At 39.5% G+C, this 24,182-nt stretch overlaps 1 protein-coding gene across 1 annotated transcript in view; it reads right to left on the minus strand.

Annotated features, from left to right (window-relative positions):
* The window catches only part of LOC129246361 (uncharacterized), a 110,186-nt gene extending 90,441 nt beyond the window's left edge, over positions 1-19,745 (minus strand). The window contains 6 exon segments of the mRNA XM_054885115.1: positions 3,239-3,323; positions 3,368-3,522; positions 3,646-3,724; positions 16,577-16,693; positions 16,879-16,972; positions 17,276-19,745. Coding sequence (XP_054741090.1) covers positions 3,239-3,323; positions 3,368-3,522; positions 3,646-3,724; positions 16,577-16,693; positions 16,879-16,972; positions 17,276-19,745 — 3,000 coding nt within the window.
* Between the last annotated feature and the right edge of the window lie 4,437 nt (positions 19,746-24,182).

The following is a 24,182-nucleotide window of genomic DNA, read 5'->3' on the forward strand; positions in this document are numbered from 1 at the left end:
TATGGTTTCAGAGAGGTATGTATTACCCTAGTACTTAATTTTTGTTGTATGACAAAAGCATGACGAGAGCTTTTCCCCATGCGCTTCTAAGCTTTTCAATTAAGCATAAGGAATTTTGTTGCCACCTTGAAGAAGATTTCTTTATTCAAAGTGAACATCCGCCGCAGTGCTTTATAAGTTCCATGGTACAGCGCCTTCTGGATAATTGCAACTATGAAAGACCAGAACCACGGAAAAACGGATAACGAAAATGAAAACAGGGAAATAGTAAGCATATACATATAAGAAGAAAAGAATTTATCAGTTGTAAAAGTGTATTTAATCACAGGAAGGGAAAGTAAAATTGAAGGTATTAAATTGCGATTTTTATTTTAAGCCGCTTTTTTGCGTTTCAAACAAAAATCTCCATTTACACTCAAACATCAATCACAGGTGCGCACACTGCATTATAAATTTACTGCATTACAAATAGCAATAATCAGTAAAATGCTACAGAGAATTAAATTCAATTTGCTTTACCAGTAAGCTTTTACTGATTACGGAAAAAATTGCAGTAAAAATATTTTTTTACTAATTACTAAAAAATTACATTCAAAATATTTTTTACTGATTACTAAAATAAAAATATTGTTTTATTCATTACTGAAAAAATCGCAACAACCAAAATTTGTATAATGAGTACAGAAAGAAATTGCAGTAAAAATACTGATAATAATATAATTTGATTTGCGTTTACTGAAAATATTTACTGCTAGTTACAAATCAATACCCAGCCACTAAATTCAATAAACTATTTTAGAAAATACATTTTTTTTTTTCAAATATGTATTTTATTTTTGTCTATTTGCTATTAGCTTTGCTTAAACCAAGCGCTTCAAAATTTGCATCGCTGATCGGTTGCCTTTTGGACCGATGTACAGCCCCAGCGATGAAAGCAACCGTTCTACAGGTGCAGATGACGGTAATGGGGTATCATATTTTAGAACAGCCTGCTGTTTATTTAGACAACTTTTTGTTTCACCTCGATCGGCCAGATTTTTCTGCTATACTATATCACTTACTTTATTTAACTCTAAATCCTTTATCTGCCTTAGCGAAGTTGCATCCATTGCTAGTGTTGGTTCAAACTATTTGTTGAACTGGACTTTTTAAAGAACTTTCTATATTAATGATCTCAATCCGTTTATAATATATTACTAAACATTTTTTCAGACAATTTTTAGTTGAACCTTTGCTGTATATTATCGGTTTTAAGTTCTGATTATTTTGTATTTAATAGGCCATATGTTCCTTTTCTTTTTCTGAGGAAAAGCAGACACTAAAAATATTCATTGAGTACATAAATGATTTAATTTCCTTGGCGAGAATGCATTACATTTTGACTTCCAATAAACAGAAAATAATTTAGTGAAAGTGCAAGTCAAAATATATCACCAATATTTTTGCTGAAATTGTTTCCAGTAATCAGTAAAAGTTTACTGATAATGCAAATTCAATTGCAATATCAATAAAATATAATATTCACTGCTTTTTTACTGTTATTGCAAAGCGCCCATCTATGACCGGAATACGCGCTTTTCCTACTGGCAATGAAAAAACTTGAAATTCTCCTAAAAATAATTCCTGATCTGTCTGCTTCTGGTAGATTAACTGAAAAGACCTTCCATACGGCTTTCTCGCGGAAAGTCGCTATTTTAAATTTGTATATTATTTTCGTGGAAGCATATTTACGGACGCAGAAGAACTTTAAAGCCCTTTAATGGAATATATATTTTTATTGACTCTTTAGGCAAACGCGAATATGATTATTTAAGATATAAGAGTTTTCCGCTTCGTTTTCCTTATAATTTAAAATTTTCTTCTTCTATTTATATATATTTTTTTTTGCTGCTGCACTTTTTGTACTCCTAAATGTTTTCAAAGAAGCAGTGCGCTGCGTCAAAAATGATACATCTCGCATCTCTTCTACGGACTTGGAACAGAGTCTTCAATTATCTTCTTCGTAGCTTAGAAGGAAAACATTTAAGTTTTGCGAACAAGCGACTGCTCGCAAAATATAGTGTCACAATTATCGAGAAGACACTGTACTATATATTTATATGTGTTAATATTATTTGTTAAGTATTTTGTATAAGAAAATATGTATGTAGTAGTAAATTTCAAAGAGCTTAAAAACTAAATTTGTGTACTTACAGTTATTTTGCATGTCTAATTTGGTTTGGTAGTTTGTATTTATTGTTCGTACGGTCTAAGTTCGAGAATATACACAAAACAAATCAAAACAACAAACATGAAATTAGATTCTTAAAGTCACATTGATAGGAATTTTGTGTGTGTTTTTTTTTTTTGTTTTCGTAAATCTAATTTAACTAGTTTAGTTGAGTAGAGGGTGGAAATTGGAGGGTTAAAGAGTAAAGAAATGATAGGGTGCAGTTATCGATTTTGAGCAATTTTTGTATTCTAAAATTTTTTTGTATTTAAAATAGGAAAGGGTTTGATAAAGTAGTGTTAAGTAGAAGAACAGTTAGAGTATTTGAATATGAAAACTAAAAAACTAAAAAAAACAAAACGAATTTTCTTAGCTACGTAAAAAGCACGAAAAAGTAACGAACGACCACAAAAGAGCAAATGAGCAGGAATAAAATGTTTCCATAAAGATTCAAATGTACATATGAACAATTTTTTCAACAAGAACGCAACAACGTAACGTAAGCAACGCAACGCAACGTGTAACGCATCCTTTATCAGATTTTACAATTAGGTTTCTTTTCGCACAAATCTGGTGACAATATCACTTTTCGAATTTGTTTGATGGATTTTCGCTGATTATTTACATGATTTTTTATTTAAAACTTTTCGCATTTTTTTAATTTTGCAATGTAACTGATCGCTAAAGAAAGTGTACATCATACAAATCATTGCCCGCATGAGCAACTGACAGATTGGCTGGTTATGCTCGTATTTTTATTTAAGTCAATTGCCAATGGCAAAAGGGGGTGGGGGACTGTAGAAGGTATTTAGGTTTATCGGCAGCCAAAGCTAAGTTTGTGCACTGTGGTATAATATTTGTTTTTGTTTTTTTTTTTTGCTATTAATTTTCATATATCTTTGTGTGTTATCTTTTCAAATACTCGCTGAGTACTTGGCTCGAATGCGTAAGATCTCTTTTTTATATTTTATTTTTAGTAATTTTTCATATTTGAATATAATATAATTTAAAGATAAAAACAAAGCCAACACAGGGGTAGCAGTAGAAGAGAAGACGTTCATATACACATATAAAGTAGTTATAAGAATAATAACGGAATTAAAAAATAGAATTTGTTTATTTTTATTTTTTGGTTTTGTTTTTTTTATTAATACAAAAAGTTGCACTAAAACTTGCCACTTACCCATGTCATCGATGAGTGGCGCCATGCGCAACGTTATGCCCACCAACATGAGGCACATGATTAGCAGCAGGCACGCTGTTACAATTATTGTCCAGCGCGCCCGCTGCGAGAGATCATCGGGATCGACCACCTTTATATGCCGCAAGCCGCAGGTTGAGTGCGAAAAAGTAAGCAAAGATGAGTAAGAAGAAAAAACGAAGCGATTGCTTTTAGTAAATGATTATGTATTAGAAAGTGATACAACTGGTAATACCTTGACAACACGCGTTTCCAGATCCTGCACAAGAATTTTTGGTTTTTTATGACGATGTCGTTTTTTGTGGCGATGATGACTGCAAAGAAAGTGAAATGTGTGGTAAATGGCTATTTTTGCAATAAAATTCCGGTGGCAACTTCATCAAAAAACTTATTTTTGGAATTTTATTAAACACCTTTCACTTGGTCTTTAGTTTAACATTCAACTGAAATGTGTGGTAAATGGCTATTTTTGCAATAAAATTCAGGTGGCAACTCCATCAAAAAACTTATTTTTGGAATTTTATTAAACACCTTTCACTTGGTCTCTAGTTTAACATTCAACTGAAACGTGTGCTAAATGGCTATTTTTGCAATAAAATTCAGGTGGCAACTCCATCAAAAAACTTATTTTTGGAATTTTATTAAACGCCTTTCACTTGGTCTTATAGTTTAATATTCAACTGAAATGTGTGGTAAATGGCTATTTTTGCAATAAAATTCAGGTGGCAACTCCATCAAAAAAACTTATTTTTGGAATTTGGAAATAATGTTTGCAATATTTCAGCTTATACCCATGCAATGATACTTACACCTAGTTTTTAATCAGTCGTTTACTGTGTTTAATATAAACAGGTGGCTACACTTAGTTAAAATCTACTACCCATAAGTTTTCCAACGTTGAAAACAATGTTAAAATCGGGGAAGTGAGTTTTGATTTCAAGAAAGTTTTTTATGATTTTATATATTTTTATTAAGCTCGTGCGTGAGCGTATTAGGGTGTAAGCGAAAATTATCACAGCTTGTTTTTATAAGAGCTTGCGAACTTAAATGATAATACAAAACATAAATTGTTGGAATGAATTTTTTTTATAATCTGGTAGATAATTTTATGGCATTTACTTTTAGAATATGATATCCGGCATAAGTCCTCCGTGGCTACGAGTTACCGCAGACCACTCGATCAGTCCATTTTTTGATTAATTCCAATAAATCTGGCCGTATGCCGTCAATGTGGGCTTGAATAACGCGCTCTATGGCAAGTTGCGTCGTCTTGTTGGAACCAAATGTCGTCACTATTTAGCTGATTAAATTTTTCAAACTAAAATTGAGTCAGCATGACTCAATAGCGTTCCCCATTCACGGGACCGGCACCTCCTTTCGCACTTAGGAAGAACTAAAAGCCAATGATGCCGCCATGGCTCTATGAACTTCGCAAACAGATGTATTTTTTCCAATGTAAATTTCCACAATTTAGAAGTGCTGTTCGGACGCTATACGATTCACGATGGCTTGCCAAAGCTTACTGTACCGAAAAGTCAACACAATTTGCCGTGCTCAGCTGTCAAACCACAGTTATCGATATAATTCTCATGCAGCTAAAAAAATAACCTATATGTAGTATGTACCTATGTATGTAAGAAGGAGCTGTAGCATGTGGAATATTTTTTATAATAGTATAGCACTAAACAATGGCCTTTGTAAGATATAATACAATTCACTAAATAATATCCTCTTTGGATAATATCTTGAGATGTTACCAGCATAACGAACTTGGAAAATCAAACAAAATTTCATCCGGCTATTAATAAACTTTATGGTGGTCATTGCTGGCAGTCTTTGTAGGGGGAATAATGCAAAGGCCTTCGTGGACTTTGTGCCGTAACTGCAAGACTGTCGGAAGTGCGACTATTCCTCCCCGCGGTGGCTACTGGAAACAGGAGACCCCAGCACGGTCATGTCTCTGTTGGGGTCCTGGCTAATATAGTCGGGCGGGAAGAGTAAACTTCCTTGGGTAAGTATAAATCCCCAATCCAAGGTGGAACAGCATACGCCGAGGGATGCTTGGCTAGAGGGGGATCTAGTCGCTAGTATGCGGACTTGGGGCGCCCTGGCGAGGCCCCATTTCAAAAATGCCTTCCTGCGCTACCGGGGCACTGGCGCAGGTGACCGATATACCCCTTTACTCGTGGGAACAAAAATGAACAACAGTAAACAAAAACGAAAAAATGGCGGAAGCGGCCAAAAAGGCTTCAACGAAGAGGCTAGCAAAATACCTCAAAAACCAGAGGCGGTCACACCTCAACAGGAAGAGGCCACCAAGCCTCAAACTAATAAGGAGGAACAGTCCGCAGTTGAAGGCGTGAGAACTGCCGAGACGACTCCAAACACCGATGGCGAAGGGCCGAAAAAGGAACAGCCAAAAAGGCTCAGTGGTGCGGGCAAGAGAAGGCTTGTACACTTCCTAAAAAAAGGGCTAACCAGGGAAGAAGCTTATGCTAAGGCTCTGGAACCCATGTGCAAAAACACAGAAAAACCAACAACGGGGCCGAAACGACTAAGGTCGGTTGAGGACACACCACCCGAAGCAACAGCAAAAAAGCGGCCTAAAGATGATGGTCCATCCACATCGAAAGACGCAGCTCTAAAGAGCAAAAAGTGGCAGCCCACTGCCACATACAAAGACATAACAACAGGAGTCAGGTTAGCAGTACTTGCTAGGGACTACCCCAACACGGTACAGACAACCGAGCAAATGGACTCCATCCAACAACTCCTGTTAGACAAAATACTGGCGGGGAAAAACATGGCCACAAAACCAGCGTTCTTGGGCACTACTTACAAGGCAGGATACCTTGTCCTGCATTGTAAGGAGAGCACTTCGGCGGAATGGGTCAAGGCGGCCATTTCTAATGCGTCGCCGTGGGAGGGTGCAACACTGTGGGCCACAGAGGATTCCAAAATTCCCCACTCTCGGATCGCAGTGGGGTACTTTCCCAACTCAGTCAAAGTCGAGACAGCCAAGATACTGGACTTTGTGCAGGGGCAGAATAAAGGCCTCAATGTTGATTCCTGGCGCCTGCTAAGAAGAGCCGAAAAAGGCTCCAACGTAACGCTAGTCGTAGCGGTAGACCAAAAATCAGCCGCCAGCCTGAAGGAGTACAATGGTAGGGTAAACTACCGCTTCATACAAGTGACCCTCAGGCTGAAATCTGAAAATATAACGACCGAAGAGTTAGTTGACCAAATGGAGGCAGTGGAGTTACAAGAAGAGGACGAAAGTCCTCCCAAAGACTCCGAAAACCAACCGGCGAAATGAGGTGCCTCCAGGCAAATCTTCACCATGCTAAGGCTGCCACCACTGAGCTTAGCAGAAGACTTGCCGGAGGTATCAACATAGGGCTGATCCAAGAGCCCTGGATCTACAGAGGCCGTCCTCAAGGCCTCAATGTCCAAAACACACAGGTAATTTATGACAAAAGCGCTGTCAAACCTAGGGCTGCGATAATCATAGATACCAACATTAAATTCTTGCCATTCACAGAATTCATTGATGGCGACACATCAACAATACTGGTCGAAGCGGAGTCTGGCGGAAGCAAGAGAGAGGTCGTAATCGCTTCAGCTTATTTCCCCGGAGACGCCGACATAGTACCACCAGAAAAAATCAGAGGCCTAGTGGAGTATTGCCAAACCCACAATCTAACCCTCGTAATTGGATGTGACACCAACTCCCACAATGTGGCATGGGGAAGCACGAATACAAACAACAGAGGTGAGTCACTCCTTGAATTTTTATTACTTAGTAATATAACAATAGTAAACAGGGGTAATAAACCCACTTTTGTAAACGCAATACGACAAGAGGTACTCGACTTAACTCTAATCACTAACAAATCTTTGAATATGATCAGTAACTGGAGAGTCTCGGATGAGGACTCAATGTCTGACCACAAACACATACTCTTTGACCTAAATGGGGTGGTAAAGTTCTCCACATTTTACAGGAGCCCAAAAACAGCAAACTGGAAAAGATACAATGAATGTCTTTCAGCTAAGCTTAATAACAGCGTAAGCAAAATAACATCAACAGAGGAACTAGAAGAGGCAGTAACAGAAATGACTGACTCAATCATGGCCTCATATCAAGACTGTTGTCCACTAAAAATCAAATCCTCCACGAAGAGGGTCCCCTGGTGGAACAACGAACTTGACAAACTTCGGAAAACGACGAGAAAACTATTCAACACTGCAAAGAAAACAAACAAATGGGACGAATATAGGAAATCCCTAACTAACTATAACAAAGAACTAAGGAAATCCAAACGAAACTCTTGGAAAAACTTCTGCGAGGATCTAAAAGATACTCCAGCAACAGCTAGAATCCAAAAATCACTTTCCAAAGGCGACTCAAGTCCCATAGGCACACTAAAAGGTCCAAACGGAACTATTACCAACACATTCGTAGAAACACTAGAGCTTCTTCTAAAGACTCACTTCCCAGATTGTAAAAGTCATGACCCATCAATCGACAATAGTCTAGACATGGTAACTCACCATCAACGGAGATCTACGGTCTCATTTGTCAATAAAATCATAAATTTCGAAAGGGTAGAGTGGGCAATTAACTCCTTTAAACCCTTTAAATCACCAGGGCCGGATGGTATATTCCCAGCACTTTTATCCAAAGGCACTGTGGAACTGATCCGAGTCATAGTGAAAATCTTCAGAGCTAGCCTAATATTGGAATACATTCCAAAGATATGGAGGAAAGTGAAGGTAATATTTATTCCTAAGGGAGGTAACAAACCCCCTGACTCTCCAAAATCTTACAGACCAATCAGTCTATCATCGTTCATGCTAAAGACAATGGAAAAACTACTCGAATACCATCTAAGAGAAGAAGTAATCTTCAAAAAACCCCTTCATAAGATGCAATTTGCTTACCAAAAAGGGAAATCCACAGTCACAGCACTGCACACACTCGTTGTCAATATAGAAAAGGCCCTAAATCAAAAAGAAATAGCCCTATGTTCCTTTATGGACATAGAGGGAGCCTTCGACAACGCAAATTACAAATCCATGGAAACAGCACTCGAAAAAAGAGGTGCAAACCCAATATTAACACACTGGATAAGCCAAATGCTTAATCAGAGGATTATTAAAGCCTCGTTAGGCCAAGCTGAACTCAATGTCACAACAGTAAAGGGATGTCCGCAAGGAGGAGTTCTCTCTCCACTGCTATGGTCCCTACTAGTTGATGACTTGGTGCAGCACCTAAACAACAAGGGATTCATAACCATTGGTTATGCAGATGACATATCTGTTATAATAAAAGGCAACCATGAAAGGACACTAACGGACTTAATGCAAAATGCCTTGAATGCAACATGGGAATGGTGTAAAAAGGAGGGGCTGTCGATCAACCCTAACAAAACCACAATAATCCCCTTCACAAGAAAAAGAAAGTTAAAGTTTCCTGCATTGAAACTAAATGAAACAGTGATAGAACTAAAGGAAGAGGTCAAATATCTAGGTTTAACCTTAGATAAAAAACTCACTTGGGAACCACATATAAATAACATAACAAAAAAAGCCACGAAATCCTTGTGGACAACCAAACAATTACTAGGGAGATCCTAGGGCCTCAGCCCTAGTATGGCCCTCTGGATATACACCCAAATGGTTAGACCAATCATACTGTATGGGGCACTAGTATGGTGGGGCAAATCTATCCAACAAACAGCGATAACCAAACTGGGAAAAGTACAAAGGCTTGCTTGCCTATGCATCACAGGGGCTATGAAAACTACCCCAACAGCTGGCATGGAAGCACTCCTTAATCTCCCACCACTTCACATAGCAATCCAAGAGGAAGCAGCTACGCAAGCACTCATGCTACACATGAAAGTAAATTTCAAATTGGGCAACGTCACCGGTCACCTAAATATCCTAAACAAAATCAAAAACACCATAAGCATGGCTCAAGTTTCAGACCACATTGACCCAACCCTCTGTTTCACAAAAGGATACTCAGTTACCTTTCCAGAGAGGATAGAGTGGAAAACAAACCCGAAATGGATGAATGATGATTCACAAAAATGGTACACTGATGGATCAAAAACACCTTACGGTGTAGGAGCAGGTGTAGTGGGACCCAGAATCCACAAATCATACACTCTCACCAGGGACACCACTATATTCCAAGCGGAACTATACGCAATAATGGAAGCAGTAAACATCATGCAACGCAGGAACCACAAGAGAGTAAGGATTAAAATACTCTCGGACAGCCAATCAGTCCTAAAAGCTCTAGATAGCTATACATACAACTCTAAAACCCTCTTAGAATGCTACAAGGCACTCAATAATCTGGCATCCAAAAATAATGTTTCATTAATTTGGGTACCGGGACATGAGGGATATGACGGCAACGAAAAGGCAGACGCTCAAGCCAAAAAAGGGGCAGATCAAAACTTCATCGGACCTAGTCCTATGTTCGGATTCAACAAAAACAACCTAAAACAAAAAATAAAATACTGGGCCAAAACTCTATTAAATCAGCATTGGAACAAAAGTTCCTAAGTTTCAACGCTAAAAGAGCCAACATGGCCCTCACGTTAAACAAAAAGAGCATTCGCACTCTCACAGGCGCCCTCACGGGTCACTTCACCTGCAACAAACACTTACATAAATTAGGCATAACTAACACCAGCACCTGCAGATTCTGCTGCGAAGATGAGGAGTCTATGGAACATCTCATTATCGAATGTCCGGGGTTGACGCATAGAAGGAAAAGGTTTGTAAACAAGTTCATGCTTACAGATGAAGACCTTCAATCACTCCCTTAGAAGGAGCTGGTAGAATTCATAAGCATACTTAACAGTCAATAGACAGCATAGGGTGCACAATAGATCAATATGGTCGCAGTGCTAAAGGGCTACTCCTTAACCCTTTACAACCATTACATTACAATAAACTTTATGCGTCTAAGTTTTCTGTTTGAAGCTTCTTTTTAACCGCAGTACCAAAGTATTGGTATAGGAATAAGTTTCCGTCCTTTCTTAGCCAAAGTTACGAATTATTTAAATTAAATAATACATGATATTATGTGAAGTATGTGCCATTGAAAGCTACAACTTTACGCCCTCTCTCAGGCAGCATTCGGATTCCTCGGACAAAAAATTCGAGTTATTTTGACTTGATTTATTCATTGAGCCAGTTTGCGATGCTCTCGTCAGAAGTGAAGGTGCAGTGTCTGGGGAATACGGCGGGTGGGGCACGATTTCTCTATTCACTCCCTCTAAATATTTCTGGACCGATTTATGAACGTGTGGCTTGGCATTGTCATGCAACAAAATTAGTTTGTCGTGTCTACCATCCCATTCCGGCCGCTTTTCTTTGAGAGCTTGATTCATATGCATTACCTGCACTCGGTAACGATCGCCAGTGATGGTTTCAGATGGTTTAAGGAGTTCATAATAGATGACACCCTTCTGATCCCATCAGATGCACAACATAACCTTTAAGCATGAATATTACGCTTCAACGACTCAAAATTTGGTGCAAAGAAAGCAATTTTTGAAAATTTCATGTCGAAATGCCTCAAAAATCGCATGGTTTGGTTCAGTTTCGAATTGTATACGACAAAATATTTCGAAAAAATGTAATCTGATGTTTAGTTCATGGTGGGTGTATTCATTAATATGCAAATCAGAAGACTTATTTGCTAATGCCTTAACTATTTTTAAGTTATTGCCGTTGCAGTTAGTTGATTTTAAAACTAACATTTTTTTTATTAAAAGTAAATAAAACTAATTATAAATCGTGTGCCTTTGTTTTCAATTAGCTTAATGGCTGAAATAGCAAAAAATTAAATTCTTTCTTAAAAAAAAACCGTTCTTTGCAACTTCTATTCTCGTCAGTAGTTATATTGGCAACTAATTTTTTTCATAAAAACCAGAAGAAATTTCAGAACCGACCGCTTTTTGACCCTTGCGCCAACAAACAATATTAGCAGTTCGGTGTTTATTAAATTACCCTCTGAAGCAGTGAATTGTTGAACTCACATTCGATTGTTGCGCGCTCGCATTTTCGCAAATAATATCCTCACTTGCGCACGAGCGCACACAACTGCATTCTGATGAAAGTAGGTATATTGGCATAAAAAACCGCTTTAGCCAACTTTTTTGCCTTGTAGTTTCCACGCAGTGCCACAGCGGCATTTTGCATGCCCGTACAAAAATATTAAATAAACAAAACAGCCGCCAAAAACAACAGCAATATTTCCAATTTACAAGTACATCATTCTTCATGCCACCAAAAACCACGCCAAGTTGAGTTGGGCTTCGGCGAAGCAACCAGCAACCAGCAACCTACTGCCAACCGCTGTTCATCAGCAGCATTTTTTTGCTTTGCCCTTCTTTCTCACCCTCCCAACGCTCATCATACACCACCATGCCGTACGCCCCCTACTCACACTTGCGAACTCTTTGGCGCACCTTGACCTAAATTTCAGGCGAAGCATAATTAAAGCACAAAACATGTCGGCAGCTTCAGCAGCAATCAACTGCACTGCCATTGCCGAGTGCTGAGTGTTGAACGTAGCAGGCAAGCAAGCAAACGCGAGAGTGAGTGCTAACGGCATGCATAGGGCATTTGCATGGGTATTTGTGCATGAAACGCGAGCAGGGCACATACTGCCAGTCAGCTGTTGAATGGTATGCGTGCCGTGGCAGACAATGAGTCCTATGTTTCTATTGAAAAATAAAAAAAATATTTGCGCCTTTATGTTGGTGGAGACAACGTCTAGCTCACACTCGCATGCATTGTAAGCAGGGCATCCATCCACAATGGCTTAACGGCAGCGTGATTTCATGGAAGCATCAGCAGGACTGACTATTACGGCACGGCTTCTCAAATTGACGCTCTGAGGTGGTAAGTAAGCTTTCGCAAGCAGCCAATCGATACGAGCTGAATTGCTAATATCCTGAGCTATGCGATGCTATGTGTGTGCTATCTACTGGACGTTTTCTTAATTGCTGTGCCGCACTTTTCGTCCGGCACTCTTCTATTGTTCTCATATTCCCAGACGCTCCGCCACAATCATCAATTTTCGTTTCAAGTTCTATCCATTCGCAATCCTTCGCTTGTTCTTCGTCCCGCCTTTAGCCTTTCCACCGCCCATTCGAATTGTTTTGAATTAATTGGTAACGCTATCTTGCCAACTATATGTTTGGTCATTGCTTTTCTGTTTTCAATGAAGGCAGAAGGTCATCGTCAACTAAATTATCTCGCCGACAGCAGGCGTACACTGATCGTCCCTAATTATACTCGCTCCAGTTGGCTGCACTCGTTACAGTAGCCAGGCAAAATATAAGAAGTACTACCGAAAATATCTTCAACTTGATTTTACTCGTATGCCGGTGCAAAGTGCCTGTGCTCTTCTAGTTAACTAAATGGCCGATGAATTGACAAATAGGTGATCTGTGGATACTGAGAGATCCCCTTGAAATAAGATGGTAGCCGACTTACACGGTCTATCGATTGAGTTAACCACGAGATACAGTCAAAGGTGGAATCAATTTCCACTATAGGCCTTATTAACAACTCAGTTTGAGTCTGTTGTCACGAAGACAATCGCAACACTTAGCACTTTCTGTGCTTTTATCCCGCTTTCGCTATATAAAAGGGACGAGTTTTGAGTCAAACGTATTGAAAATACGTAGATAGGCCTTAGTTTGATTAAGAAGTCAAGAAAGTTTAACGAGAAGCTACCCTTTTTTTAGTCTTTTGCAATGAACTGAAAGATAAAGAAACTTTAGGACACCTTCTGTATTCTGGCCCTGCATCAGCTAGAACCCGGATTATTTGTCTAGGAACTCTACAATATGAGAAGTTAGAATGTTTCTCGAGGTTTGAGCTTCAGGGTTTACTTAGATTCGTAAAGGACGCAGGCTTATTACGTGAAGACTACTACAAAGAAACGTAAAAAATCAAGTTCCATTTAGTACTACTAACGACTAATAGGTTTATGTGATGACTTTCAGCCAGGCAGGTCAACCTAACCCAACCTGACCTAACCTTGAAATATCTCACATACCTTTATCCTCTATTGAAAATAACCTATTATATTTCGTTTTAAACAACACTCCTCCAAAATGTTCAACATTGAATAAATCTGAAAAATATAAATTTTTTTCAAATGTTTGCAGTTTTCTTCTTATTATACTCAAGCCTACGTCAGCTAATTCCATCTCTAATGCTGTCAATCTTTTTGCTAAATTTTTATCTTTGAATTTTATTTCAGGCAAAACTAATTTTGACTTTTTTCATGAAGATATCCTGTTTAGTTTAGATACTTCCATCAACTTTGGGAAATTAAAATTGACTGACAGAGATGTCATTGTTGGAATAAATCGGCTTAAAACATCCACTAATACCGATGTTCAAAACACATTTTTTGCATGTCACTTTTTGCTGTAGTCTTCTTGGATGAAGTTAATTTCCACTTTTATTACGCCTATTTTTAAATTGCCGCTTTTAAAAATAATAATTATAGCACGATTTCAAAGTTTACTACTGTTTCTAAGTTATTCGAGTCTACAGTCAAAGGCAAAACATACTTGGCGTTTAACATTTGCTTTGTCCCAATCAACATGGGCTTTTCGAGGCAGATCTACGTTAACGAATTTAGCTGCCTTTAGGGACGATTGTTTGAATACTTTTCAAAGAGGTTTCCCAATGCATGCAATCTATGGTATACAGATTTTTCTAAGGTTTTTGATATTGTCCCCAAGATATTGTCCTAGGTCCGTTACTAGTTATCCTCTTCATTAACGATATTTCCTCCTGTTCCTCCATAAGTAATTTTCTTCTATACGCGAATGATCTACACATCTATTATGAAATTAAATTTCCAGAAGATTCATCCATTCTCCAGCGTGTCTTGAATGACTTTTATAGTTGGAGTTTGCGTAATCGTTTGTTCCTTAACATCAATAAAAGTCGCTGTACTTCGTATGCGAAAGCTTTTAATATTTTTCAAACATCTTACTAACTACATCTCAAACTCGCCGCTATAGACATTTAGTGAATGAAACGACCTGGGTATTTATTTTGACTCCAAGCTCAGCCTCCCATCCACATAAACTATTGTATACTCTTTCTAAATCGTTCGCAATGTTGGCCTTTACTCGTCCAAATAGTTCTTCGTTTTCTGATCCCTATATTCTCAAACTGTTGTACTCGTCCTTAATTTGGTCCAAGGTAGAGCACGCGGTATTCATTTGTTCACAGTGCTTTTGCGCTTTGCTTTGCGCTCGATGAAATTTGTTGATTCCATTCCGTCTTGATGCTCTCGTTGCTTGTTAATAAATCTCATGTCCTTAGAGTCTATGCGTGTTCTGTTGTCGATGTGTTTTGTCTTTTATAAAGGGTGATTTTTTAAGAGCTATAGGAAAGTTTTTGAAAAAAACACACGTAAAATTCAGAAAAATGCATGCAATTTTTATTTAAATCGATAGTACAGTCCATATAATTTAATGTTTGAAGATTATTTCATGCAAATGGTGACCGCGACTACGCTTCAAATGGTCCATCCGCTTAGTCCAATTTTGGCGTACTCTTTCCAATGTTTCCGCCGGTATCTCACTTATAAATGCTTTAATGTTGTCTTCCAATGCGTTAATTGAAGCAGGCTTGTCTGAATAGACATGAGCTTTAACATAGCCCCACAAAAAATAATCTGAAGGCGTTATATCGCACGATCTGGGTGGCCAATTGACAGGTCCCGAACGTGAAATCAAATGTTCACCGAACTTGCCTCCAACCACCAAGTCCATTGTTATGCGTGCTGAAGTCAAGCTCTTGCATTTTGGGCAAAAAAAAGTTGGATATCATTTCACGGTAGCGCTCACCATTCACAGTTACGTTACGATTCGCAGCATCTTTGAAGATGTACGGTCCAATGATACCTCCAGCCCATAAACCGCACCAAACTGTGACCTTTTCTGGATACACTGGTAGCTCTTGCAATTCTTCTGACTGATCTTCACTCCAAAATCCACAATTCTGCTTATTTACGTACCCATTTATCCAAAAATGAGCTTCGCCGCTGAACACAATTTTTCGATAAAAAAGTGGATCTTCGGCCAACTTTCCTAGAGCCCATTCACCAAAAATTCTGCGTTGCGGTAGGTCGACATTTTCTTCAGTTCGCACTTTACGTAAGCATATTGGGGGCTTGATGTCCAATAATGTAAATTTGGTTCTAAATTTAGTCACAATAGCTCGAATAGCCGCTTCAGTGGGTCGATTAAACTGACCAAAAAATGGAAGAAGCGCCCGATAAACTTTCTTAACAGAACACGCATTTTTATAAAAAAAATATAGACCAAACTGAAGATGTTTGACAGTGAAACAAAACACGAAACGTGCGTCAGCTGTTTAAACCAACTGTTTAAAAAGATAATAGCTAAAAAATCACGCGTTACTTGTGCGGACTCAACAGATTGTCGGTAGCTGCTCAATAAAATTAATTCTAGTGCTCCCTCACGCATTTTCCGTTGCAACGAATTACATTTTGTGAGTATTCCTAACACTGTTTATGGAATGGATGATCCTTCTAGGAGGACGCTCGCTCAATTTAATGCTTCGTCTTCTTCCTTAGACTATGATTTTTCTTACACTAAGATTCACTTGTATGTGTTAAGTATTTTGTCATAAGGTTTTGTTTGTATCTATTTATCTTATCCGAAAGCATCCTGTTGGTTAATTAATATATAAATATAAATAAATAAAAACATAAATTTTCGGAAAAATTTGCACAATGTCCAAAATACTTGGATCACTTGACATGAAATCATTCAACTGCGTTCGAATGAAGTTTTGTAAGTAATGGAGGGATAGGCGGGTTATCGTGTCTATCTATCGAACTATTTCTTTAACACTACTTGCTCTATTTTTTCGCTCTTCTACTGTCTTTTGCTTCAGAGTTCATTAGTTAAGACACTGTCTGTGCCTTTGTGCTCAGCTGTCTATCGTTGTTGGCAAATTTTTCTCTACTTCACTCCTTGCATTCAGTGCCAACACGATTTATTAACATTAATCAAATATAACCCACAATTTGTTCTTATTGATTGAAATGTCTATGTGTGAGTTGAACTTACCGATGTCTTCGATGTCGGCGATGGCTGCTTGGAACTATTTCTTCAAGGTCGTCGTTTTTGTCGGACTCCATTTGGATTTGCATGTCGTAAGCAAAATCATCATTGTACTGCAGTTGACTGCGCAAAGGAATATTGGAAATGAAAAATAGAAAATAGAAATACACGAAAATAGATTGGAATTAAGCATCTGTGACTAACAGTTTTGTCTTAAACTATGCAAATTTTATGCTACAAATGGAGTCAGTGGGTGGGAATTTCTGTGAAAATTTAATTGATACACAAATATGCCCACAACTACTTACACAGGTTCATTAGGTGGCATACTAAGTATGCAGTGTTGTAATCCACTTGGCGTTGGATATACTAGAACGGGGTCTGAACATCTGTGGTAACGTTCTGTGCAAAAAAAGAATTTAATTAACCGTGTAATATTCTTTATCTTAAATATCTATGGACTTTTGACAAAACTACTTAAGCCGACTTAACTCTTTTTTCCTATTAGATACTAATTTTCCTATTTTTACAAAATATTTGACCAATTAAGCATTTATAGCCACATTTTAAGTAACCACCTTAGTAGCTGTATGGAATATACAATTTTCCAATGAGGGATCTAAATTTATTGACTTTGAAGTAAAGTTGTTTTGGCAAAAGTCCGCAGCAATGTGTATGTATGTGTGCCGAGTCCGAGTCACTTACTATATTTTCGTTTGCGCTTTCGATACTCATCGTCGCTGCCGCTTTGCCCTGACGGCCAGCTGGGCTTGAAGCGTTGCTTGTCTTTCTCGCGATCGCGTGAAGAGGATTTCGTTGTGGTGCAGCAGCCGGTCGGCGCCACACTGGAGCCGGTCGATGTAGAAGTCATGCGATTCAACTTAGCCGTATCCGCAGGCACCGCTGATCCGGCCACAATAACCCCATTGATGGCGCCATTCCGAAAACCAGAGCCGTTCAACGCTATAACAGCCGTAGTGGTCTCCAATGTGCCAGGCGCATTAGCGGCATAGTAGAGTGTAGGAGGAGGCGATGATAACTGTGAAGACATTGCAGTTGCAGTAGCAGGAGTAGTCGTAGCGATAGTTGTGGGGTGCGAGGATATTGGCTTTTGTGCGTTAGATGATATTTCTGGCTGTGCGGCGCCAGAGGAAGCGAATGCATTTTTATTTATACTATCTACTAATTGTTCACTATGACTAATATTGCTCGGCATTGTCCCACTTACAAAGCCATCATCAGTAACCGGCATGGTAGCCGGCGCGTAGGGGGCGCGCAATAATTGTGGTGGCAGCGGTGGTGGACGAATGCGACCATTGCCGCCGACCACTAACAGACTTGTACTCTTCGATTTGAAGCGATCACCTAACATGAAGGCACCAGCACCAACTCCACCACCACCGGTGAAGGATGTGGTGGGCGAGCAGATGGGTGCATGCAGCGATAATGAGTCGCTCTGATTCAACAATGTGCTGACAGTCAAATTTGCGCTCTCCTCGGAAGTATTCTGCCGTGAGATGTACCGTGAATAGGCTGATGCATCGCCAAAGTCACCTGCTCCACCATAAGTGCTGTCCGTATAAGACACTTGGTGGCGAAAGATGTGTTGCTTTGTTTGGGTAATTTTATTGCTGGTGGGGATTGTTGGTATAACGCTGCCGCCAGCGGTGGTACAGATGGCAGCTTTGGACGATGCGGTGTAGGGAACGGCAGTGGTGGGCGTGATTCTATGTTTAGCCGAGGTGGAGACCTTATCATTTTCAATACTCACAGTTGCTTGCGCCAATGGTGGCTTCGGCTCCGGAGCTGCTATTGTTGCGACCAAATGTCGTGGCAGTATGGGACTGCATTGTGCGCTAATGGATTTCGCTTCCAATACACGCAAACGTTTGGCAATGCGTGCACGCTCGTACAAAAGTGAGGCAGTTTCCTCTGGTATGATCTCAGCGCCACCAAAACTTACAGTGCAACGCGAGCTACCAAACGACAAACTCTCGATGCTGTCACGTAACGAAGTTAGACTATCGTCAGCCATTGTCGAGGTGTGCAGTCGTGCACCAGTGCCATTCTCATAGCCGCTGGCCAGTGACGTCGTATCATAAGTGCGTTCCAACAGTGAGGCAGGCAATCCACCCATACCACCATTTCCATTACCATTACCATTAATTACTGAAAGTGAATGCCTGTGCATGGCCGCTCTTGAATCTCCAGAGCCTGAACTCGACGTCATTATTTCAGCCGGAGTATGCGTTTGAGCGCGTACCAATAAGCTGCGCTTCACCACCGGTTGACCAACACCAACACCACCACCAGCACCACCCCCACCACCACCACTATCGCCAACGCTTACATCAGGCTTGTCCGAGGAGTTACTAAGCGTGCTAGTAACACTGTCCTCAGCGGTCTGTCCGCTATGGGCAGTGGGGGCAGTGCTCAGCCTTGTTTTAACCTTCTGTGTCTTCGTGAGTATTGTACGTGCTAACTGCGACCGGTGACTGCCATTCGATGCGGATGAGACAACTTCAATTTCATCGCCGACCTGTCGCCCGGCCACACGCCCACTCGGTTTTCTGGCAGTCTTTGGGGTACGAAATGTCGTTGGTGATGCAATCATTGCGCCAAAATCGCCGCGCATGAACACGTCAGGCTCGCTATCTCCACGTCCCTTGCGCGAGCCGCCGAATAGTTTACGACTGAAGAAAATCCGACCGATCGATTTGCGTTTCATGCGCTTTGCACGTTTACGCTCTTCACACTCTCTCTTGATGGCCATTACTTTCTTCTCCAGCAATGTGCTGAAAATAACCTCATAGGTGAGAGCTCGTTGCAAATCCTCGAGAGTGTCATTGGTGCTGACCGCTTTGTCGACCTTCATTAGGGCTCGAGGCGTTGGGATGTCATCAGCATCGAACACGACCTCCAAGTGCTCCTCGGCTGCGTCTTTCTTCTTTTCCGATTCAAACTCCACATCCCTTTCCTCCACAGCTTCTTTTAGTATGCCTTCAGGTGGTCGTTTCTCTTCGCCTACTACAACTACCGTTGAAACGAGGCTTTCACTTACAACTCTCGGCAACTGGTCCCGCCTTCTTTCTTGACTACTCCAAACATTCGGAGCAACTTGAGCAAGAGCCTCTCCTTTTTCATTCTCTCGCTCATCCAACCTTTCTTCTTCCATTGTATGTTCTTTACCCTTCCTTTTATTTTATGCTCGATACTATGAAGCTTCAATAGCCTCCAGCTGTGAAGTTAACATTCCCGCCTCTCTGCACCAGTCAAGCCTTTCGCGTTGTCTTTGCAGTGTCTGCAATTGTTGTTGTAAATGTTTTATTAAAGAAGAGGGATGAGCTTCGTCCAAGTTTGTTTGTTGTTGTTGCTGGGTTTGTTTTATTTCGAGTGCTATAGCTATTTTCGATATTCGGTATGTTGGGGTCGAACTGTTTTTGTTTAACAGCCACAACATTTTTCAATTGTTGGGTGACATTAGTTCAACTGCGAGAGTCGGTTTCGATGTTATTCTTTGTGTGATTGTGGTTGCTGTGATATCTGTATAACATTTGTACTGCTGTCGCTTCTTTTTCTTTTCTTCCTCTTCATTTGCTTCGAGTTGCATTGGAATGTCATTCATATTCAAATTTGTTTGTTGTTTTTGGGGAATTTGCACAGGCGTGATTTATTACATTCAGTGCATAGGTTTTCATGTGTGTGAGCTATTCATGTCGTTCCATTTGAATTCAATCGTTTTTGTGCCAGCTAAGCACTTTCTCTTCTTCTCTTCTCTCACTTTTTGCAGTTCTGCTATTTTGCGGTTCTTTGTGTGGCACTTGAACACAATCACAATAACTCAATTCCACTCAAGTAATTTATCTGTGAAATAAAAAACAACAAACAAGAAAAAGTATGTGAAATAAATGCAGGAAAAAGTGTGGCTATTAATAATTGAAAGAGTACAAAAATGGTTAGTCAATTACGTAAATGGTTTGGGAGCTAAGCTAGCAAATGGTTAGCAATTTTTAGTTCGAAATTGATTCGAGAAGGAATATATTCCGTGATTAGAATGGAAGCTTACTTATACTTGGGTTGGCAGTGCTGTTAATTGAATCATAGCTGTCTCAAACGTCCCGCCATTATCTCCTTTAGCTTCAGATTTATACGGGTTTTATGGAAGTAGCCTATTTTTGTAATGGCTGATTCGGTGGGCCAAAAAAGTTGAATTAAATTCGGTTTGCGGAATGAAGTTTATGTTGCCGCAGCGTTGAAAATGTCAAATAACGGCTTTGATGGCCAGGCTCTGCTAAAAAAATTATACAGTCCGGTTCACTTGATTAGAGGCAGTCATTTTTATGGAAGAAAATGGTGTCTACATAAAGTAATCCCATTTTATCTGGTAAAAAGGTTTACTGATAATTGAAGGACTGTACTTTGCTCGAAAATAAACGTGCACCAAAGTGATACTCCACCCAACGGTATTTCGCAGGTGCAAAACTTCAGCAGCTGTAAAACTGTGCTTGATTTATTGGTTCACTTGAGTAGAGGCACTCAGTTTTCCAAGATTATTTTAACCCTAGGACTTATACCCAACTTTTACTACGACTTCTTATACCCGGGTACAGGTGTGGCCAGTAGCCTGTTTTACCCGTTTTTTCTCATTTTTTCTGAGAAACAAGTTATTTTTTTTAATGCAATGTTGTAGCTGACTTTCTTGCGAATATTTTAAGTAGTTATAAACATATGTATATTTGTAGCCGGCTTCTAAGAATTGCGCGCATTCTAAGTTATTTCTAAGAAGTCAATAATTTCTTTGTTGTTAGGATTTTTGGAATACAACCTTTTTCGCGCACTCTTAATTATTTAGAAGAAGACATTATATTGTACCCTTGCTAGAATTTGCTGACAAACACCTGGCAGGTAAGAAATGCTTCCAGAAACTTAAGGGTTGCAGCTATATAAACGGCAGTTTTGCGAGTTTATATTCATTGTAAAGCGTTCTTTTGAAGTGTGAAGTTGATTTATATTTGTGAAAATAACAAGTCAGCAAAAATTTAAAATATTACAACATGGATAGCAGAAGGAACATAGAATATTTGTCTTCGAATCAATATATGAGGTAAATACAAATAACTCAAATATAATTTCATAAATGGAATAAAAATTAATTATTTTTATATAGATTATCTGACGCTGAAAAAGAGCAGTACATACAAAACCGGTTTGACGAAATCTCAGATGATAAATTATTTGAATTTTCCGACCCTGAAGGTGATGAAAGCGAACAAGTAGCAGTAGCAGATAGCGTGCTTGAATCGGATGTAGAAGACCCTGATTACATAATTGACAATGCCCAGGTAGATGAGGCTGATTACGAAGAATCTGACAATGAATCCAATGCTGCAGATGATTCTGAGGAGATTAATTTACGTGCAGCTGAATTCGTAGCACGTGATGGTACAATATGGAGCTCACAGCCACGACTTGCACGCCAAACTAGGCAACAAAATATTTTGCGACAGCGAAGTGGGCTCGCAAGATCAACTACTATGATGTCAATAGTCAATACATATAAATGTTTTATGACTCCGGAAATGGTGGATATTATAGTACGCTGCACCAACAAAAAAGCAGAAGCTACATATGGGGAATTAAACGCAAAACATCCAGAGGAACCAAAAACATGGAAGAAGGTTACTTTCAGCGAAATGTATGCGTTCATTGGAGTGCTTATTATGACTGGCGCTAACCGCAGTAATGCCGAATGTGCGCCGGACTTGTGGTCGGTGCCAAGTGAATATCTAACGGTAGACGAGCAGCGCTTTCCATATCGTGGCCGCACCCGTTTCACGCAATACATCCCATCGAAACCGGCAAAATATGGCATCAAAGTGTGGTGGGTATGTGATGCCAAAAACGCATATCCACTGTATGGACAAATATATACTGGCCAAGCACCTACGGGACGGGAAACTAACCAGGGTGAACGCGTGGTGAAGGATTTAGTAAGCCGCTTTCATGGAACCAGCCGAAATATAACGATGGACAATTTTTTAAATCCCTAAATCTACTGGAAAGATTGTAATCCATGAATTTGACGGCAGTTGGAACTCTGCGGAAAAATAAGCCCTACATACCAAAGGAGATGTTGGCACACAAAGATCGTGCAGAGAGGTAAAGTACATTCGGTTTTAGGCCCAACATATCTATGTATATGCTCCTATGTGCCGAAAAAAAACAAGGCAGTTATATTACTATCATCAATGCATGACGATGATCACATTGGCGAAAGCGGCAAACCAGAAGTGATCGAGTTTTATAACAAGACAAAAGGAGGAGTGGACGTGATGGACCAATTGCTTGGAGAATATACTTGCCAAAGGATGACAAAACGATGGCCGTTGTCCCTATTCTTCAATATGATTGATTTGACGGCATTGGCACCGTACATCATATATTATGAGAATAATCCCAACATCAGATGCACCAATGCGAAGCGTAAGAGATTTCTTCGCCGACTCGCCAAGGAACTGTCTATGCTCATAATTGAAGAGCGGTCGGTGAATCAGCAAGTGATGCGGAACTTCAACACAAAAATTGCAGTCGCGAAATTCATAAGTACGGCCTTGCAAGGAAGTGCTGACAATAGGCCATCAACGTCTGCAGCTGCTGGTGCAAAACCAAAGAAACAGCAGGTTGGAAGTTGTTTTCTCTGCTACATCCATGACCAACACAGAAGACGAACGCGTAACATGTGCAGAATATGTCAGCGCCCAATATGCATACAGCATTCTTCAAATACATTTACATGTAATAATTGTGAAAATAATGAAGACAATTGAATAATTTAAATTTGTTTGCATATTTAGTTATAAGAAATAATCAATAAAATAATATTTTATAAAGAAAATAATAAATAAAAATGTTTTTCCTTCACAAAACGAGAAAAAAGCTACTGGCCACACCTACACCCGGGTATAAGAAGTCGTACGTGTCAACTTTGAAAGCTTATATATCATCAATGCATAGACCTAGCATGACAAATAAGACACCAATCGGCGTATATTTACTTCGTTTTCCTATATCAAAATTTCAAGTCAATATCTTTAGCGATTTAGGAGCTACATCACTCCAAAGTAGCTACTGGCCACACCTGTACTTGGGTATAAGTCCTAGGGTTAATGTATTTTAAATGCTGTGAAAAGGGTCGTTTTTTTAAGCATTCATTGTGTTTGGTCGAATACTTCTTTATTCTAATAAAATGGGAAAGCAGAAAGGTTTAAAATATCGCGAAAAAGGTCAAATCGATATTTTGACCTCAGAGGCACTTTCAAATCGCTAAAAGATTGGTCGAAATCCAAACGTTGTTGAAACCACTTGCCTCCTATGATAAGACTTACAAAAACAGAACTTCAATGGCTTTGAGACCGAAGGAAACCCCTAAAATCCTTAGGATTCCATTACATTCCGCTCTTCCAACAGGGCGAATTCACCGTTCAGAGAGAGTATAAAAAATTACAAAAAAAGTGCATGTAGCGCACTCTACGTTATATCTATTTTCTCTCTCTCTCGCGGAACGAAAAGGCCCAAAACGTTGCATGGTTTTGTCCATCGACGCCTAAGAAGT

The sequence above is a fragment of the Anastrepha obliqua genome, chromosome 4, assembly GCF_027943255.1.
Source record: "Anastrepha obliqua isolate idAnaObli1 chromosome 4, idAnaObli1_1.0, whole genome shotgun sequence".
NCBI lineage: Eukaryota > Metazoa > Arthropoda > Insecta > Diptera > Tephritidae > Anastrepha > Anastrepha obliqua.